Raw genomic sequence first — 15,517 nt, 5'->3', positions numbered from 1 at the left:
AACGTAAATAAACGTTATTTTTCAATATAGCATATTATTTTAATCTCCTACTTTATGAAGAACCCATCAAACTACAGAACTAAAATACGGCTATGGCATATATTCAAGGACGATTTAGAATCAAGGGTTCGTCACTATCTATGCATTGAAGTCGCTGCTGCTGTTGCTGCTTCTACTCATGCGTATATATTGGTTTTGATAAGTAGGTGGCAGTATAATCGGAGGAAAGATCCTCACATGTTTATCTCGGTTCGAACACAACTTTGTACGGCTTTGGTGAAAGTGTTATTCCTGGAAGTAATTTAAGGCTTGCTTCATCGGAACAATTATCCGCTTTGTGAATGCTGAATTTCTGTAGAATTCCAACGAGAAACGTAAACATACATGCTCGTGCAAGTGATTCACCGAGACATCGTCTTCTTCCCAAGCCGAACGGAATCAACCGCTCAGTGTTGATTATCTTATTATCCGGGCTGAGGAACCGTTCGGGTCTGAAGTTTTCCGGATCACCCCAATGCTCCGGGTCCATGTGAACAGTTCTCAGTCCCATAAGGATGGTGGTATTCTTCGGTATTCGGTAGCCTCCCAAAGTGCAATCGGTTAGCGCTCTTCTGGGACCGCTGATTGGAACGATGTGGAAGAATCTCTGAACTTCAAGCAAGAAGGCTTCTGTGTAGGGTAAGCTGGTTCGATCGTTTTGCTGAGGAAGTTCGTCCTGCCGCATATGGGTGTCAATTTCTTCGTGGATCTTCCTCTGAATATCGATCTTCATGGTCAATATCATGAACGCTAAGTCGATGGTAATACTGGTTGTCTGGGATCCAGCGATGAAGATATCCAATATAATCATCGTCAATTGAATATCATTAAAAGTAGAACTAGGATCATCAATGCGATCTTTAATTTCCTTGATGAAGGCGTAAATCAGATCATCCGAACATTTATCTTCGCTGTATTCTTGATGATGCTTCTTGATAGTTATCATAAAAAATTCGTTCAGTTCTTGATTGAATCGCTTCAACAGATTATACCCAGTCCATTCGGGAGCTACATGACGAAGCCAAGGTAACTGACTTAGCACACCTCCGGACATGTCAAACGCCTTGGATCTATCTTGCAGCAGTTTTAGCAATCGTGTAAGCCGTGGATCGTCTCTTTGAATTCTTGATCCCGTGGTAAAAGTCCACAGCACGTTGATTACGCTCGTCGGAAGAATTTGACCCGGCCAAACTGGTTCTCCTTTCAAGTCACGTATGATTCCGGTGAGTTCGTTAAGTTCGTTTTGTATCTGCACCTGCATTGGTTGCCTTCCGTATCCGGCTTGCCGCAGGTGACGTACGACGAAATTTCTATGCTCTGCCCAAAATGGTCCATCAGTGCACGTCACTCCCAGTCTGCAATAAAACATTCATACAGAAATATTTTCTCGACACTGAAGCATTGAACAAACCTGGTGCCCATGGTCCTCAGCCGGAGAAAGAAATTATCGGGTCTTCCATCGAACTCTTCCTTGGCGTGGACTTCCCGAACGGCGGGATATTGTAGGGCCACCACAACGTATTCCCGTCCCAGCTTGAGACCTAAAACCGGACTGTTGTACTGCTTGGAGAGGGCTTCGAAAGCCAAATGTTGCCCTCCACTGGATCGTGCCATTTTGCGAATGAACGGGGTGTTGCCGATGAAAGGTAGCCATTGGGGACCTGGAAGGAAAACATGTTGATTTGTTACAATGGTCTTGGCATTTTCGGTATTTTTGTTTGCTGTGTTTTATGTTGTAGGGGAAATGGCTCTAATGTTGTCTTATGGATCCAAAGATTAAGCCTATGTTCTTCAATTTTTCGTAGAATAAAGTATCATCTGGACAATACAAAAGGATATTTTAGTTTGTTAGTGAAAAATTTATTGATTGCTGAATTTATGTATGGGCCCAAATTAGAGACATCGAGGCCGACATTACAGCCATTTCCCCTATCAAAATTATTTTTTTGCTGTATACTGATCGTCCCCGTTCCGAAAATATCCATATTGTAGTGTATTTGCCACTGTTTTTGAATCCATTGGCCGCACTATAGGATTCCAAAATGGCGTCGGATATCAATTTCCGGATAATTTTAACTTGGATATTATCCGGCGGGAAAGAAATGTGGATAGGGATAGAATCCGTTTATTTTTATCCATTGGATAGGTCTATCTGGATGCTTTTACTATCCATGCCTACCCCCCTACTGCGACTTCGGCGTAGTGGTTAACATCCATACCTCTCACGCCAATGTCACGAGTTCAAATCTCACCCCCGGACAAGTCACGAATGACCCAAGAGTGTTAAAGTGACTATAATAAAACAAAAACAAACAAAATTTTTAAGACTGATGAGAACCACAGCAGCGAAGAACAAAGCTTGTAAACGGTACTTGATTCCAGTGTTGCCAATTATTTTCCAACTTCCATCTGTATTGGGGGTGGGACTGTCAAATATGAACAATCATCGCCTACCTTGCATAACTGGTTCCAAATGACAACAAAGCCATAAGCAACCATGGTTTTGTCGTCAACCGACACAATCCACAAAAGCCGGTTCCATCACACACTACACATGCCACCAGAGTTTAAAATTATTGACTGCCTAGCCTGAATGTGAAAACACTGCACTATTCAATCCATTGTTCTGTGCAGACCGTTTGTGCCAAACGGTAAAGGACGATGCAATGAAAGAGCCAACAAAAACATTCAGTCACTCACGAGCAGGCGACGCACACCGCTTGCCTTCGCTCACACAGCATGTAATTGAGTCATTTTTTTTATAGAAAATGTACGGTCAGTCATTCAAAATAAATATTGGGTACCATCACGGCAGAATAAACGTGTTGACTGAGCTACTGACTGAGTGCTCGGCTGTCAGTGACTCGTTTACCTCTCAATCATTCAGACTCTCACGAGGCAGTGAATGATGAGGCAGATGGCAGTTCATATTCATATCAAAATGACTCAATGAACCTGACTGTTTTGCGCACAGGACAGCGTTACCTACAACATCTTTTACAAGTTTAACTCATTCAAGCAACCATGTATGTGTGTGAGTGTGCGTTTATTTACATCATACTACACGCCGACTTGGTTTCACTCAAGTTTAGAGCAGATCGAGTAGATCAAATTTGGTTACAATTTTTTATTATATTTTGAAATACATGCTATTGTCATTATAATGGAAATGCTTTTATTGTATTATTATTATTATAATTATTAATTCAAACCAATCATATCTACCACAGGTTTGTTGATGTTTGGATCCAAATTCACATATGGAGAATCAATGTGCGTAAACAGGCGAGGCCCAGTAAATTTGTCGTTTCTTCTTCAACCGTTTAAACAGCGGGAGAATGAAAGAGATGGCAAATTCACTGAGCTTTACATATTTACATCAGAGTCAATGTTATAATAAGAGTCCCGCCAAGAGAAAATGTTGCGAACAAGCAGCACTGCTTGTGATTTATTTTTCGTCAGAGTAAACGGTAACCAGATTTTTGCGTTAGCATCAGATGGCTTTCATTCAGAAGTGAAAAAATTGATGTCGATAAAGGAGAGACAAAAAAAAAATATAGAAATTGACAAATGTTCAAACAAGTGCTTGGTATAACTTTTTGATTTACGGTTTAGCGACTTTGCAGTCAATTTAATTGTTTATAGGAAAGTTTGAACATACTGAGAGGTAAGCACATATCATCGGTAAGAGACGTGTGTGTGAGAAAATTTGCGAAAAAATCTAAGGGCACCGGTGGGATTCGAACCAACAATTCCCATTCAGTACACGGGTGCATTGCCAATTATACAACGGTGGACCTATGGTCTACGGATGTATTTGGCTAATGACATTTGAGTTTCGAATCCGTTCCCCACCCTAGTCTCTTTGCGCAAGCGTTCTCTGATACACAACAATCGTCTATTATCGACGATATGTGCTTGTACCGCAACCACTCAGTATCAGTCGATGTGAACAAAACTCATTTTTGTTGTTCATCTTACATGCTGAAATATGTCCAGTACAGTATGACTATAACATTTTGAGCTGCCGGCATACATCCGTAGACCATAGGTCCACCGTTGTATAATTGGCAATGCACCCGTGTACTGGATGGGAATTGTGGGTTCGAATCCCACCGGTGCCCTTAGATTTTTTCGCAAATTTTCTCACACACACGTCTCTTACCGATGATATATCACTCAGTATGTTCAAACTTTCCTATAAAGCTTGGTATAACTTATAAATACCAAAATGTACTAAATAAAGCGAACAAATGTTTATCATCTTAAATTACTAAAATATTGTCACTAATGAATGCAATACTTGTAGTTCACTGGCTGTGGGAACAATAATATTTATTTACTTTGCTTGTTTGGTACCCTGCTTGACAGTTCGATTAGTACTTCTGGGGACTCTTGAGTCCCCTCTTATTAAAACATTGACTCTGATCAACATCTCATTGATGGATTTTCAGTAGGCCGATTGGACAGCACATCCCGCCCCTGGTATTTTCACCGTAAAAAAACTTTTTAATCTGACTGACAAAAATCTGTAAAATGATCTGTATAAGATCCAAGGGGTAAGACAGCTTTTGATCATGAGTAAAATCGTAGTAAATGTTGAGTAACTCGCGTTGATCAACATCAAATACGCATAGTAACCTGATTTTAAGATTGAAATCTGTCATGATCGGTGGCCTGAAGCTCATTGACATATTTTTTCCATAGTAATTTCATAAGCAACTGAAAACTGGTTCTGATGATCTTGAGGATTAGCTACTTGTGATGCTGGACTTGCTGGGTTGAATAATTCTATCCGGGATATAGGTGTTACAGAATGCACGGATTGTAGCGATGATTCAGGACGACCACCAGGCCTGAGTTAACGGATACCATCACCGACCGGGTGAATCTATTTACAGACAAAATTGTAGCTGTTTTTAAGATTGTGGTTTATGGCACCGCTTGTTTCTGCTTCTCCCAGTATTTAGCACTTTGCTGAACTTCCATGAGCTGCATGAGCATGGCGTCCACCAAGAAAAATTTCCAGCTTACGAAAATGACATTACCTGGAACTATTGTTCAAGCTAACAGGGAATGTTTAGTACTGAGTTCTGCTGGAATTCTCCAGAATTTCTTTTGGAATTCACTGCGTTAAACCTCAAGTGCGGATACCCAACAAACATTTATAGCTGAATAAGGGGTTATTTAGGCAAAAATATGCTTATTCTATTCAGCTAAAAAATAGCTTATTCAGCTTTTAGTCAACTCAAATTGTTAGTTGGGTATGTCCATATGTCAACATCGTCGGATTATAAACTGCTGTTCATCACATCAATTTTCATTTAACTTCCTTCTTTTGACAACAGAAAGAGCACCCAAAAGCACGATGAACATCGCTATGAAGGTTATATGCAGGAGGAACAGAAACGTCATGATGTCATTAAGAAGAGCTCCGATTTTCCCCATCTGACACCAATCGACTATCTCCGGGTACAAGCTGAGCAAGGCCTAGGTGCAACAAATTCATGAGCTATCTTCATTAACAAAAAGTCTGCTTAGGGCCGCTTCAGATGGAAGCAATGGCGTAGCGAATTACTCGAAAAAAAAAATACGTCCATGTGCTACAACAACAGCAGTCACCGAGGAGAATCAAAGCCTCTCTGAGCGATGACTTCAAGTTCCAGGTGTTCAAAAGACTATTATCGATAAGATGTTTGTCACTTTCGAACAACTGCCAACACAATCCGTCCGAATAGATTCCCTGGTTGGAGGAGCGCTGCAAGCCACCCTTCTATGGCTTATGGGATATCGTCAATCATACCCTGAGTGAAAACCCATTCTTGATGGCGTCCCCGGTTTCGTTCTTTTGATGCTCGTAACTAGTTTCGGAACCGCATACCGCCCAACTGATCAGTTTTACGATAAAATGAAATTCCTACTAATCCCTTTCAAGATATAACGAACTTTTTTTTGCCGCATTCGTCTTCCTGTCGTATCAACCAGGCCTGCGGTATTAGATTTCGGTAGATATATTATGGCTTTTATGCTCTGGTTGTGCACCCAGACAGAAACTAATACACCAGCTGAGGTTCACGAGTCAGATACTATGAGCCGTCCTGCAGGTGATCTTATTCAATTTTAACGGTTTCTGAATTTAACAAATCAAGCGTAAGTATTCAAATCGACGTATCTGATTTTGTAAGCAATCACTTCAATCGAAGATTTGTGGCAACTGCTAGCTCACTCACAGAAACTAACAAACACCAGCTAGTAGGGAAAAGATTCTCCTACTTGATGATGGTATTTGAGAAACTGAAAAATAGAACATAACATTTTTATGGTTTACATATTACGTGTTAAATTTTAATATTCGATGTTTAATTTTTTTCAAATTCTTCTGATCAAAACAAATTTCTACTTTATTTAAGTATTTACTAGATTGAAAGGATATTCAATATGCTTGTTTTACATAGCTCTAACCTAAACCATGGCCTACTTAGTAATGGAACAAACTCTTTTGCTTATTTCCGCGCTCCTAGTGGACATTTTTAGAAGCTTTTGACGTCTATCTATTGAAAACAATAATATCAATACAAATGTTTATTTTCAGTTCATAAAAAATTCTTGTTTTGGAGACAGTCATCATGTAAGAGGAGCGTAGAAAAAAAAAATCGTGCGCAGTCACCTGGAAAATCCATCGTATAGTAGTCCGCGTCTAAGCTGGCTAAAGTGTTGAATTTTGCTAGAAACACCGTATGGCGCGTGCACAAACGGTACAGGGAAACATTGACGACGAATCGGAAGTTTCAAAGTAAACGCCGGAGTGGAACTGCCAACCGTCAGCTCCGTGGAAAGGTCGTCAGAAGCAACCTAGCCATGTCTGGGTCAATCTGTCCCGCGATTTGAGTAAAAAGTATGATGCCATCCGTAGTACAGTGCAGCAAATTCGCTACCGCAAACGCTTACAGGCTTATCACGCCAGTAGGCAACCAAATCGATCACTCAAGCTGAATACCGTAGCTAGAACCCGTGCTCGAAAGTTGTATGACAACCTGCTGACGAAGTCCGGTGGGTGCATACTTATGGATGATGAAACCTATGTAAAGTCCGACTTCGGACAGCTTCCAGGACTAAAATTTTACAAAGCGAAGGCTCGAGGAGGTGTGCCTGGCAGATTAAAATTTGTTTTTGCGGATAAATTCGCACGCAAATATATGATCTGGCAGGGAATTTGTAGTTATGGCCAGAAGACAAAAGTTTTCGTCACTGAGAAAACTGATAGGAGTTCAAAACCGAATCTCTCCAGAAGCGGGTTTTGCCCATCATCCAGTCACACGATGGTCTCGTGACATTTTGGCCGGATCTTGCGCGTTGTCACTACAGCCGGGAAGTACAACGATGGTACAATGACAATGGAGTCCAGTTTGTTCCGAAAACCCTCAATCCGCCGAATTTTCCCCAGTTCAGGCCCATTGAAAACTACTGGGCAATTATGAAGAGGAAACTGAAGGTGAAAGGTCATCAAAACGGCAGCATAGATGAAAAAATCTTCAAAACAGTAGACGAGACCGTTGTGCGCCGCTTGATGGGTATTTTTTTTCTTAGAATATACGGAAGAGTATACACTTGAGTGAAAACCGTTTTCAAATCCGAATTAGAACCAAATGATGTTGTTCCATTACTAACGCTTTATATACCTAAGGGTACTTAGTATTTTTGGCTGTAAACACTTTGGGACAGTTCCACCTGTATTTTTCTATGCGTAATCGTTTTCATCTGTTTTATAAATATTCTTGTATTTTGCCACAACAGAAAACTTTAATTTGAATGTTTACAAGAATATTGTATTTCTTTATTTTGATATTTCGCTATTCAAATGTCAAAATATACAGAAGACTCTTCGAGTCACAGGCTGTAATCAATCAGTTCGTGATTGTTTAAACGGATTGTTTGCCGATTCGACAAATCCAAAAATGTAATCAAGCATAGTATGATATGGTTTTATTTAATATTATATTTAGTGAAATATGCCATTTGGGTTTGGTGCTCGTAGCTGCCGAAAAGAAAGAAACGATTATTTATCAGAAAGGGTGATGGGTAATGATGGGTAATCTTCCGGAAAACCCCCTGAAACAATGTGTCGCTCCGTCCAGCTCTTGATCTCATCGGCCACTACCAGATCCTGCAAAATGGCCAGCGAAAGAACTACCGTCTTCCGCGCCTTTATGACCACCAGCCGTTACCGCTTGGCCAGGTCATACCGGACAATGATTCCATTCTTATTCGCCACGTACAGAAACCGATCATTGTCAGTCAAACACAGACATGTTGGTGACAGATGCTGTCAAATAGGGGAAATGGATGTAATGTCGGCCTAAATGCCCCTTATTTGAGCTCATACATAAATGCAGCAATCTTAGATCCATGGGCCACCATTAGAGCCATTTCCCCTATTTGAAAAAAAAACTGTATATTTAAAAAAAAACTGTAATCTGTATATACAGATATCAGTACCAAAGTATTGAAAAAAATCTGTATGATTACAGATAAATCTGTATATGTGGCATCACTGTCTAGTAGACGGGACAAGCGAGCGTGAATGGATATCACGACGGCTGAGTGCAACAAGGATGAACCAAAGGATTATTTACTACCGATTGCACTAACCATCTGAAACGATGGTTTGAGCACTTCCAACAATTTCATCAGGTTAATAGGGCGGGTTTAGCGCATCACTCGCGTGAGCCTCGAGCATCCATCATTGCAGGAGATAGAAGCAGCTAGAAGCAGGAGCATGAAATGCAACAAGGGTCCCAAGGTCGACCGCATATCAGTAGAGATGCTGACCCCATGCTAGCCGCACAAATGTAGCATCAATTATTCTATAATATCTGGAATACTGCGACTCTTTCGGCCAACTGGATGCAGGGTACCTGTGTGCGAGAATTGGTGAGGCATCATGCTACTGTGTGTAATGGCGAACATTATAATGTTGTAGAGAATTTGGGAACAAGAGAATGGATTGCAAAAATTGTGAGAGATGCTCTAGATAAAGTCAACAACACAATTGGCGTCTTGCAGTGAAACTTTTTCAAGTTTTCGCCACCTACATTTCGAAGTGAGAACTACTAGAAGGAGGATAGTTTCCAAATTCTCCAAGTAAAACAGACGATTTTTTAGGCAAATCGGTCCATAAGGATAAACTAATAATTTCCCTTGGAAAATTTTGCTTGAATCGTGTAAGAAAACGTGTTTACAAACAAACTGTTATTATTTCAGTATGGATCGGAGATGTTTTCATGGAAAATTATGCATAACAAGTTTGCACCCACAGGTAGAGGTTACTTCCTGCGCAGCTGCATTTTTCGGAAAATGGTGAATATGTGCGATTTCCACTAGAATGAAAGTGGAAATTAAGTGAATTTACTTAGGAAAGGTTGTATCATGCTGGTGGTAATAGAGAATTGGTTGTTTAGGACGCCAATATTCAATAAATGTTCATTTTGGCCTTTTTTAAGCAAACATATTGATACTCACAATTTTCGACGGAAAACGCATCGGAACTGGATTTACTCAACACGCACCATACTATAAAATGGTGCTAGATGGTTTTCAAAGTGATAACAAGATGACAAATCATCTTTATTTTGAGTAATTGAGCAATTTACTTCTGTTTACCATCATATTTACGATGCAGCATTGATGGAGCCATGAAATGAAATAAATATATCTTATGAAAGTTCCTGGAAAAGTCAAAGTTGCACATCAGTCTGATCATAAAAACGTTTTCTTCTTCAATTCGAATGTTATATTGGAAGGATTTCACGCAGGCTTGATGAAAATTATGATTTAATGCTAATTTTCACGAATTTCATATGCAGTCTGTCAACATTATCATCATCATGCAGTGGTGACATCTGCGTTGAGCTTTTGCGGCAATCTTCCAATACATTGGCACGCAAGTGCTGGATTGGAATCCAGCAGGACACCAGAGAGAATAGGTAGAGAGGCGAAGAGTGTGAAGCAAAAAAAACCTTATCGAACCGTCAAACTGATCAACTGAACAAAAGTTGATGTTCCCCAATTTGGTGAAGGCAAGTATTGTAATCGCTGCGAATATATTTGGAAGAAAACTTTTTAGTATGAGAAAAAACATGAACAAATAAAAAGTTATGCTTAAATTTAAAATGTAGTAATATTCAGGATATTTATTTCTATATTCTTTTAGTATAAAGGTCAATTTTTTGTAAAATTTTCTTTCTTTTTTTATCTGCTGAACAAATTTAAATTATTAGTGCTGAACAAAGTGTTTATTAATCATTCAATATTTTACAAGGCCATCGAACGACTATCGTGTTTGATCGAACGCGATTTGTATGGTTCATGTATCTTAAGTCTAAAACTAACAAACCTATCAATAATTTTTGATCGAATATCATGACAATTTTCAAAACAATAAACATTCAATGAGTTCATCAAACCAGTTAACTTAATAGCAATGTTTTTGTTGATCTGCAAATACTGTTCAATGTTTTGACGAAAGATCCTTTCAAGTGCCACAAAGAACATATAAACAGGCTTTTCGGAAATCGAAAGAAAGTTATGTCTTTGTATCCACTCACATACTGGTTTTTACAAAAACTGGCAAAGCACTTCATTATCAGCAATCATTAAATTTTAATAACGATAAAAACCAATTCTGACGCGTGTAAAAACCGAGGGGGCGAGACATCTAAATCTCAAGTTTAGATGTTCAACAAATCTCACACTAGTGAATCAATATTCGAACAATCTTCTTTCATTTCTCGCATCTACTTGCAACGCTCATCAATTTTTTGCAGGAAATCTTCAGAATCGTCATCAATCTTCTTTCTATCTACTCAGCGTGCGCGCAGCTAGCCACAGCAAAACACAATCTTTTTTGCATCGTATATAGAGTCGTCCCCCTCGGTAAAAACAACACAAATAGATGGTTGAAAAAAGTCACTTGAAGTGTGCCCTTCAGAAACAGTTGCCAGAACTTGTAGGATGGAATCATAATAAAAAGAGTGCTGCCGTTTCCACGGTTTTTCACTCTTCGCCTCTCTACCTATTTCTCTGCAGGACATAGCAGCAGAGGCAGAAATCAAGAAAGTCGACAAAAAAATATGACCTGGAAGTCAGGTAGAGGCAAGAGCTAACAGCCGCCCAAGATGGATGACCTTCACGCTGGCGCTATGCGAGTACATAAGAAAATGCGCGTAAATAAAGGGTAGACAACAGAATATTTATGAATAATCCAAAGTCCAACTAATAAATCTCTAACGATTTGTTTGTTTTGTTTTGATTTCATATTAATTGAGGCGAAAAAAGGGTGAAGCACCATAACACTTCCGGACTAGCTAAAATCACTTCATGGGAATTGTGGCTCTTGAGGGGACCGGTTACACAACTGTGAGAATAAGTCTAGACGACAGTGGAGTCCTCTGGACTGGTTCTGCGTATTTGATCTTATCCTAGGCTAGCATCTGAGGATATCTGGAGTTGCTCTCAGAGTCGTCTGTGTTTACCTTGTAGGTTCACCTAACCTCATTTGATGTTGTCCTCAAGAGCTTTTTCTAACATGCTACAACTAGACTTGCTCCATCTGATTACTATCAGATGAAAAACACCTGCTTTTTCCATTGAGGTGGCACCCCTATCTCTACTAATAACAAGTAGCCATGGCGAGCCACGCTCTGGGCCCGCTTAGATTGATATGTGATCACGTTTTTATGCTGGTTACGAAAAGATGGCGGCGTGTCAGCGACACAAACTAATGTATCGAAGCGAATCAAAACACTTTGCAGATGATCAAGAGTATGATTTATTTAGCATCCCATCGATCACATGTTCGCTCGAATACGGAAGCATGTCAGTGACACAAAGAGAATCAGACAGAGAGGGAGAGAGAGTGACTGACTAACCAAAACATGTGCTGCATTCGTTCATTGTTGATAAGCAAACTAGGAAATTCTCATTCCGTAAGCGAGCCGAACCGTCGTCGGACGACAGAGGACCCCTTTGAAAACAGCTGGCTTCCGTCGAATTGGCATTTTGTCGGCACGAGTGCTATATTATGTAAATTCGTCACTTATGCTTATCGCACTTCTTCGGAGTGTTTGTATTGTTATGGTACGGTGTAGGCCAGCCGGCTTAGACGAGAGAATCCTCACGCGACAGCTGATAGCATGAACTGCGATGGGTTGAATGAAAATCGCTCACAATTGAATAGGTGCCAATTACCGTCGTCGGGAGAATAGAACGTCACTACGCTCATGTGCGTCGAGTTGACGGTGGGTGGGTAAATTGATTGCTGTCGAAATTAAAACCATACGGTCACTGAACCACACACTTTATGGTGACTGTGGATTCTGGGAAATGATCGATGTCGTTGGAGCACATACCTGGTGGATAGTTTGGTGGCCTTCGGAGCTCCTGCAGCAACCAAACAATGAAAGCGATTATCAGGAAACTGATCAGTACTATGACGATCATGATGAGCGTCTCACACAATCTTCTGTTTTCTTTGATCAATCACTATTGCACATCAGATTGCATAACGTACTGCTGCGTAACAGGATTTTCAAATTATGCTAATTTATGCACGTTTCAATCTCTGCTGGGACAATTCCACAAATTGGCTTCCACTTGATGAGTTAGAATGAAATTTGTTTTTTTCTGTGGTTTGATTGATCAGATTACACAACTATAAGAATCGCGGGCCCGTCGATACGATCCGAACGTGGCGAAATCCAAAAACGAACTGAATAATAATAGCATGGTGTTGATAGAGCAGCGATCTGATAGGGCATGCACTGCACATGTCTCACTTCGCGTACAATTGACAGGCTTATACATAGAACGAAAGGAGCATCTTATCAGAAAAGTTTTCTGTTCGCTCACTCTCTCGAGTTTGACAGTGAGCGATGATACATTCGTGAAGTGTATGCGACACAGGCTGAGCATAAGTTATGTTGAAATCATTATTGCCATCATAATACCGTAAAACGGGGGGAAGTTGATCACTTTTTACCGATAATCCTGAATAGTTTTTTCAAACATTTGTATGACAAATAAACTAATAGGGTTAACTACCCCATTTCCGGCCTTTTAAGTACAACCCGCACTTTCTTTATATAGCGCAGTTTAGTACCAAGCGGAATGTTTCCGTCGATCTTGTTTTCCGAGCTGAGCACCAATGCTACCGACGCCAGGGAGGCAGCTCACACACCTGGACCCTACCTATTGGCCCATAAACTCCTGAACCGGGAACAACGGCTTTACTTCCCTTCCGAAGGAAGGTGTTATCAGAGATGTTATGTTTGCCATACGTACGATTGCCATAAAGACTCTAGCCATAATGTACGGTAGCCATAACAGACGTTAGCGATTATTTTGTTAAATTGGATTTTTCTTCTTTATAATATAAGTTGTTCTTTAGCAGATAAATGCTTTAAAAAATTCTATCATAAAATACTCATAAATTATGGTGCTCTTGGAGTTGACTTCTTCTATGTACCTTGAGCTGTTCTTTGACAGATAAAAGTTTTTGAAAATTCCATCTGAAAATTCTCAAAAGTGACATCTCTCTTGGATTTGACTCCAGAGCAAGAGCTGTTATTACACATTTTTGTTTTATTAAAAATTCAATTCAAGAGCAAATTTTCATTGCGTCGAATGTAACAAAGGTAAACAAAGTCGAGCTATCAGTGTCAATCGATGCTCCTGCTATTACACTATATACTGTCCGAATATAGGATCACATCCCATTTTTAAATTTATTTACCAGTCGAATTGCTTTTTGACGTAATCACCTTCCGATCAAAATATTTTTCGATGTTACTTAAGTCACCCGATTTCTATGGAGATGCCGTTTGCCTTAAGTAACAGCACTGAGAAACCCGTGAAAAGTGTACTTTCGTCGTTTCGCTTTCTCATTATTAAAGTGAATAAATCGAACTGTTTGTTGCTAAGATGATCTCGGTGGTCCTAAAATGATGAATGGGCTGCACGTAAGGAGACGTAATTGATAATTCTCCCGAATATCCTGGTAAATACACTTTGACTTAAGTAACAATAGGGGCCACCAAACGACGTATAATATCTTTTGACTTAAAAACCAGTATTTCTTAGCATGAAAGCTAGCGATTTGCCTTTGTATGATTAAAACCCGGCTGAATATGTTAAACATTGCTATCACTATGGGATTATATGTGTTTAATTGGAAATAGGAATAAATTTTCGGTCATCCAAACAAAACTTTATTTTTCTCGGATCGGTGCGAATGTTACTTACGACATAATGAAAATTTGCTCTTGAATTGAAATATTCAAAAATTATTTTTTTCTTTAAGTTGACTCCTTCTAATTATGATCAGCAGTGCTTTGAAAGCAAAATAGTTTTAAAAATTCAATTGAATATTTTCAAGGGTAACAGTTCTCTTGGAGTTCATTGCTCCTTTGCAGCATGCTGTTCTTTGATTTTTTTTTTATGAAACGTTCAATTTTTTTTTTTTTAGTTGACTCCTTCTCATGAGCTGTTCTTTAACTGATCAATGCTATTGAACATTCTATCTAAAATACTCAAGCAGCATTCCTCTCACTTGGAGTTGACGCTTTCTACACCCAAAAGTCAAATATGTTGCGAAAAATGTAACAAACCATGCGATTTTTGCAAGAATATGTAAAAAAACGCATGATTAAGAAATTCAATTTCACCAAATGTGATTCACAAAGCTATTATGAAATAATAAATACAGTGTGAAGCTGTGTGAGTGGCTGGCTATACTCAGCTTTCTCGCAAAAGTATTCTCTCACAACTTTTCTAATCGTCTAATGAATTACTGTAGAACATATTTTTTTTGTGTTTTTTATAGTTCAATTAAATTGCGTGCCCTTCACATCCATAGCCGTACACGGACTCCACTACACCATACATACTCTATTTAGGGGAAATGCAGGTAATGTCGGTACAAGTGTCCCTAATTTGGGTCCATACATAAATTCAGCAAACGACTAAATTTTCAATAGCACTCAAAAATATCCATTAGTAACGTCCCAATAACGCGTTCATCTAAATAAAATTGATAAATAGCAGATTTTTAGCGATGGGCCCAATCTTAGATCCATAGGCCAACATTAGAGACATTTCCCCTATATGAAAGTAGCGAAGTTTTTTCTTCATTCAGGATATTTTTAACCGTAGGCTAGTTCATCTCCGTAAAGGGTGGGAAGCCTTGTAGAGAGGTCCTCCAGCCAAATTAATTGAGTATCATTCTATTACAACCTTTGATAATCAACTTAGCTAAAAATATAAACAGCTAGTACAATAACACAGTAAACAGCATCCGAAAAAGACATATTAAAAAGATACAAATTATGAAAAACAAAATATAGAATGAACATAGGTACACTGTAGGAGGTCCTTGGGAGCCCCGTCCAGTGGGGATGTCCTGACGGCTGAAGGAATCGATGGT

The 15,517-nt window shown here is 39.4% G+C and overlaps 1 protein-coding gene across 1 annotated transcript; it reads right to left on the bottom strand.

Annotated features, from left to right (window-relative positions):
* Positions 1–56: 56 nt before the first annotated feature.
* LOC135702278 (probable cytochrome P450 305a1) lies at positions 57–12,558 on the bottom strand. The gene is made up of 3 exons (XM_065223307.1): positions 12,447–12,558; positions 1,451–1,700; positions 57–1,394 (listed from the first exon to the last, which is right to left on the bottom strand). Exons 1-3 carry the CDS (start codon positions 12,535–12,537, stop codon positions 242–244), a joined length of 1,494 nt encoding a protein of 497 aa, XP_065079379.1. The 5' UTR covers positions 12,538–12,558; the 3' UTR covers positions 57–241.
* Between the last annotated feature and the right edge of the window lie 2,959 nt (positions 12,559–15,517).

This window comes from Ochlerotatus camptorhynchus, unplaced genomic scaffold (genome assembly GCF_037179485.1).
Source record: "Ochlerotatus camptorhynchus isolate MF236.1 unplaced genomic scaffold, CSIRO-AGI_Acam_v1.1 ptg000190l, whole genome shotgun sequence".
Taxonomy (NCBI): domain Eukaryota; kingdom Metazoa; phylum Arthropoda; class Insecta; order Diptera; family Culicidae; genus Ochlerotatus; species Ochlerotatus camptorhynchus.
This window is presented reverse-complemented; position numbering and strand designations above follow the sequence as displayed.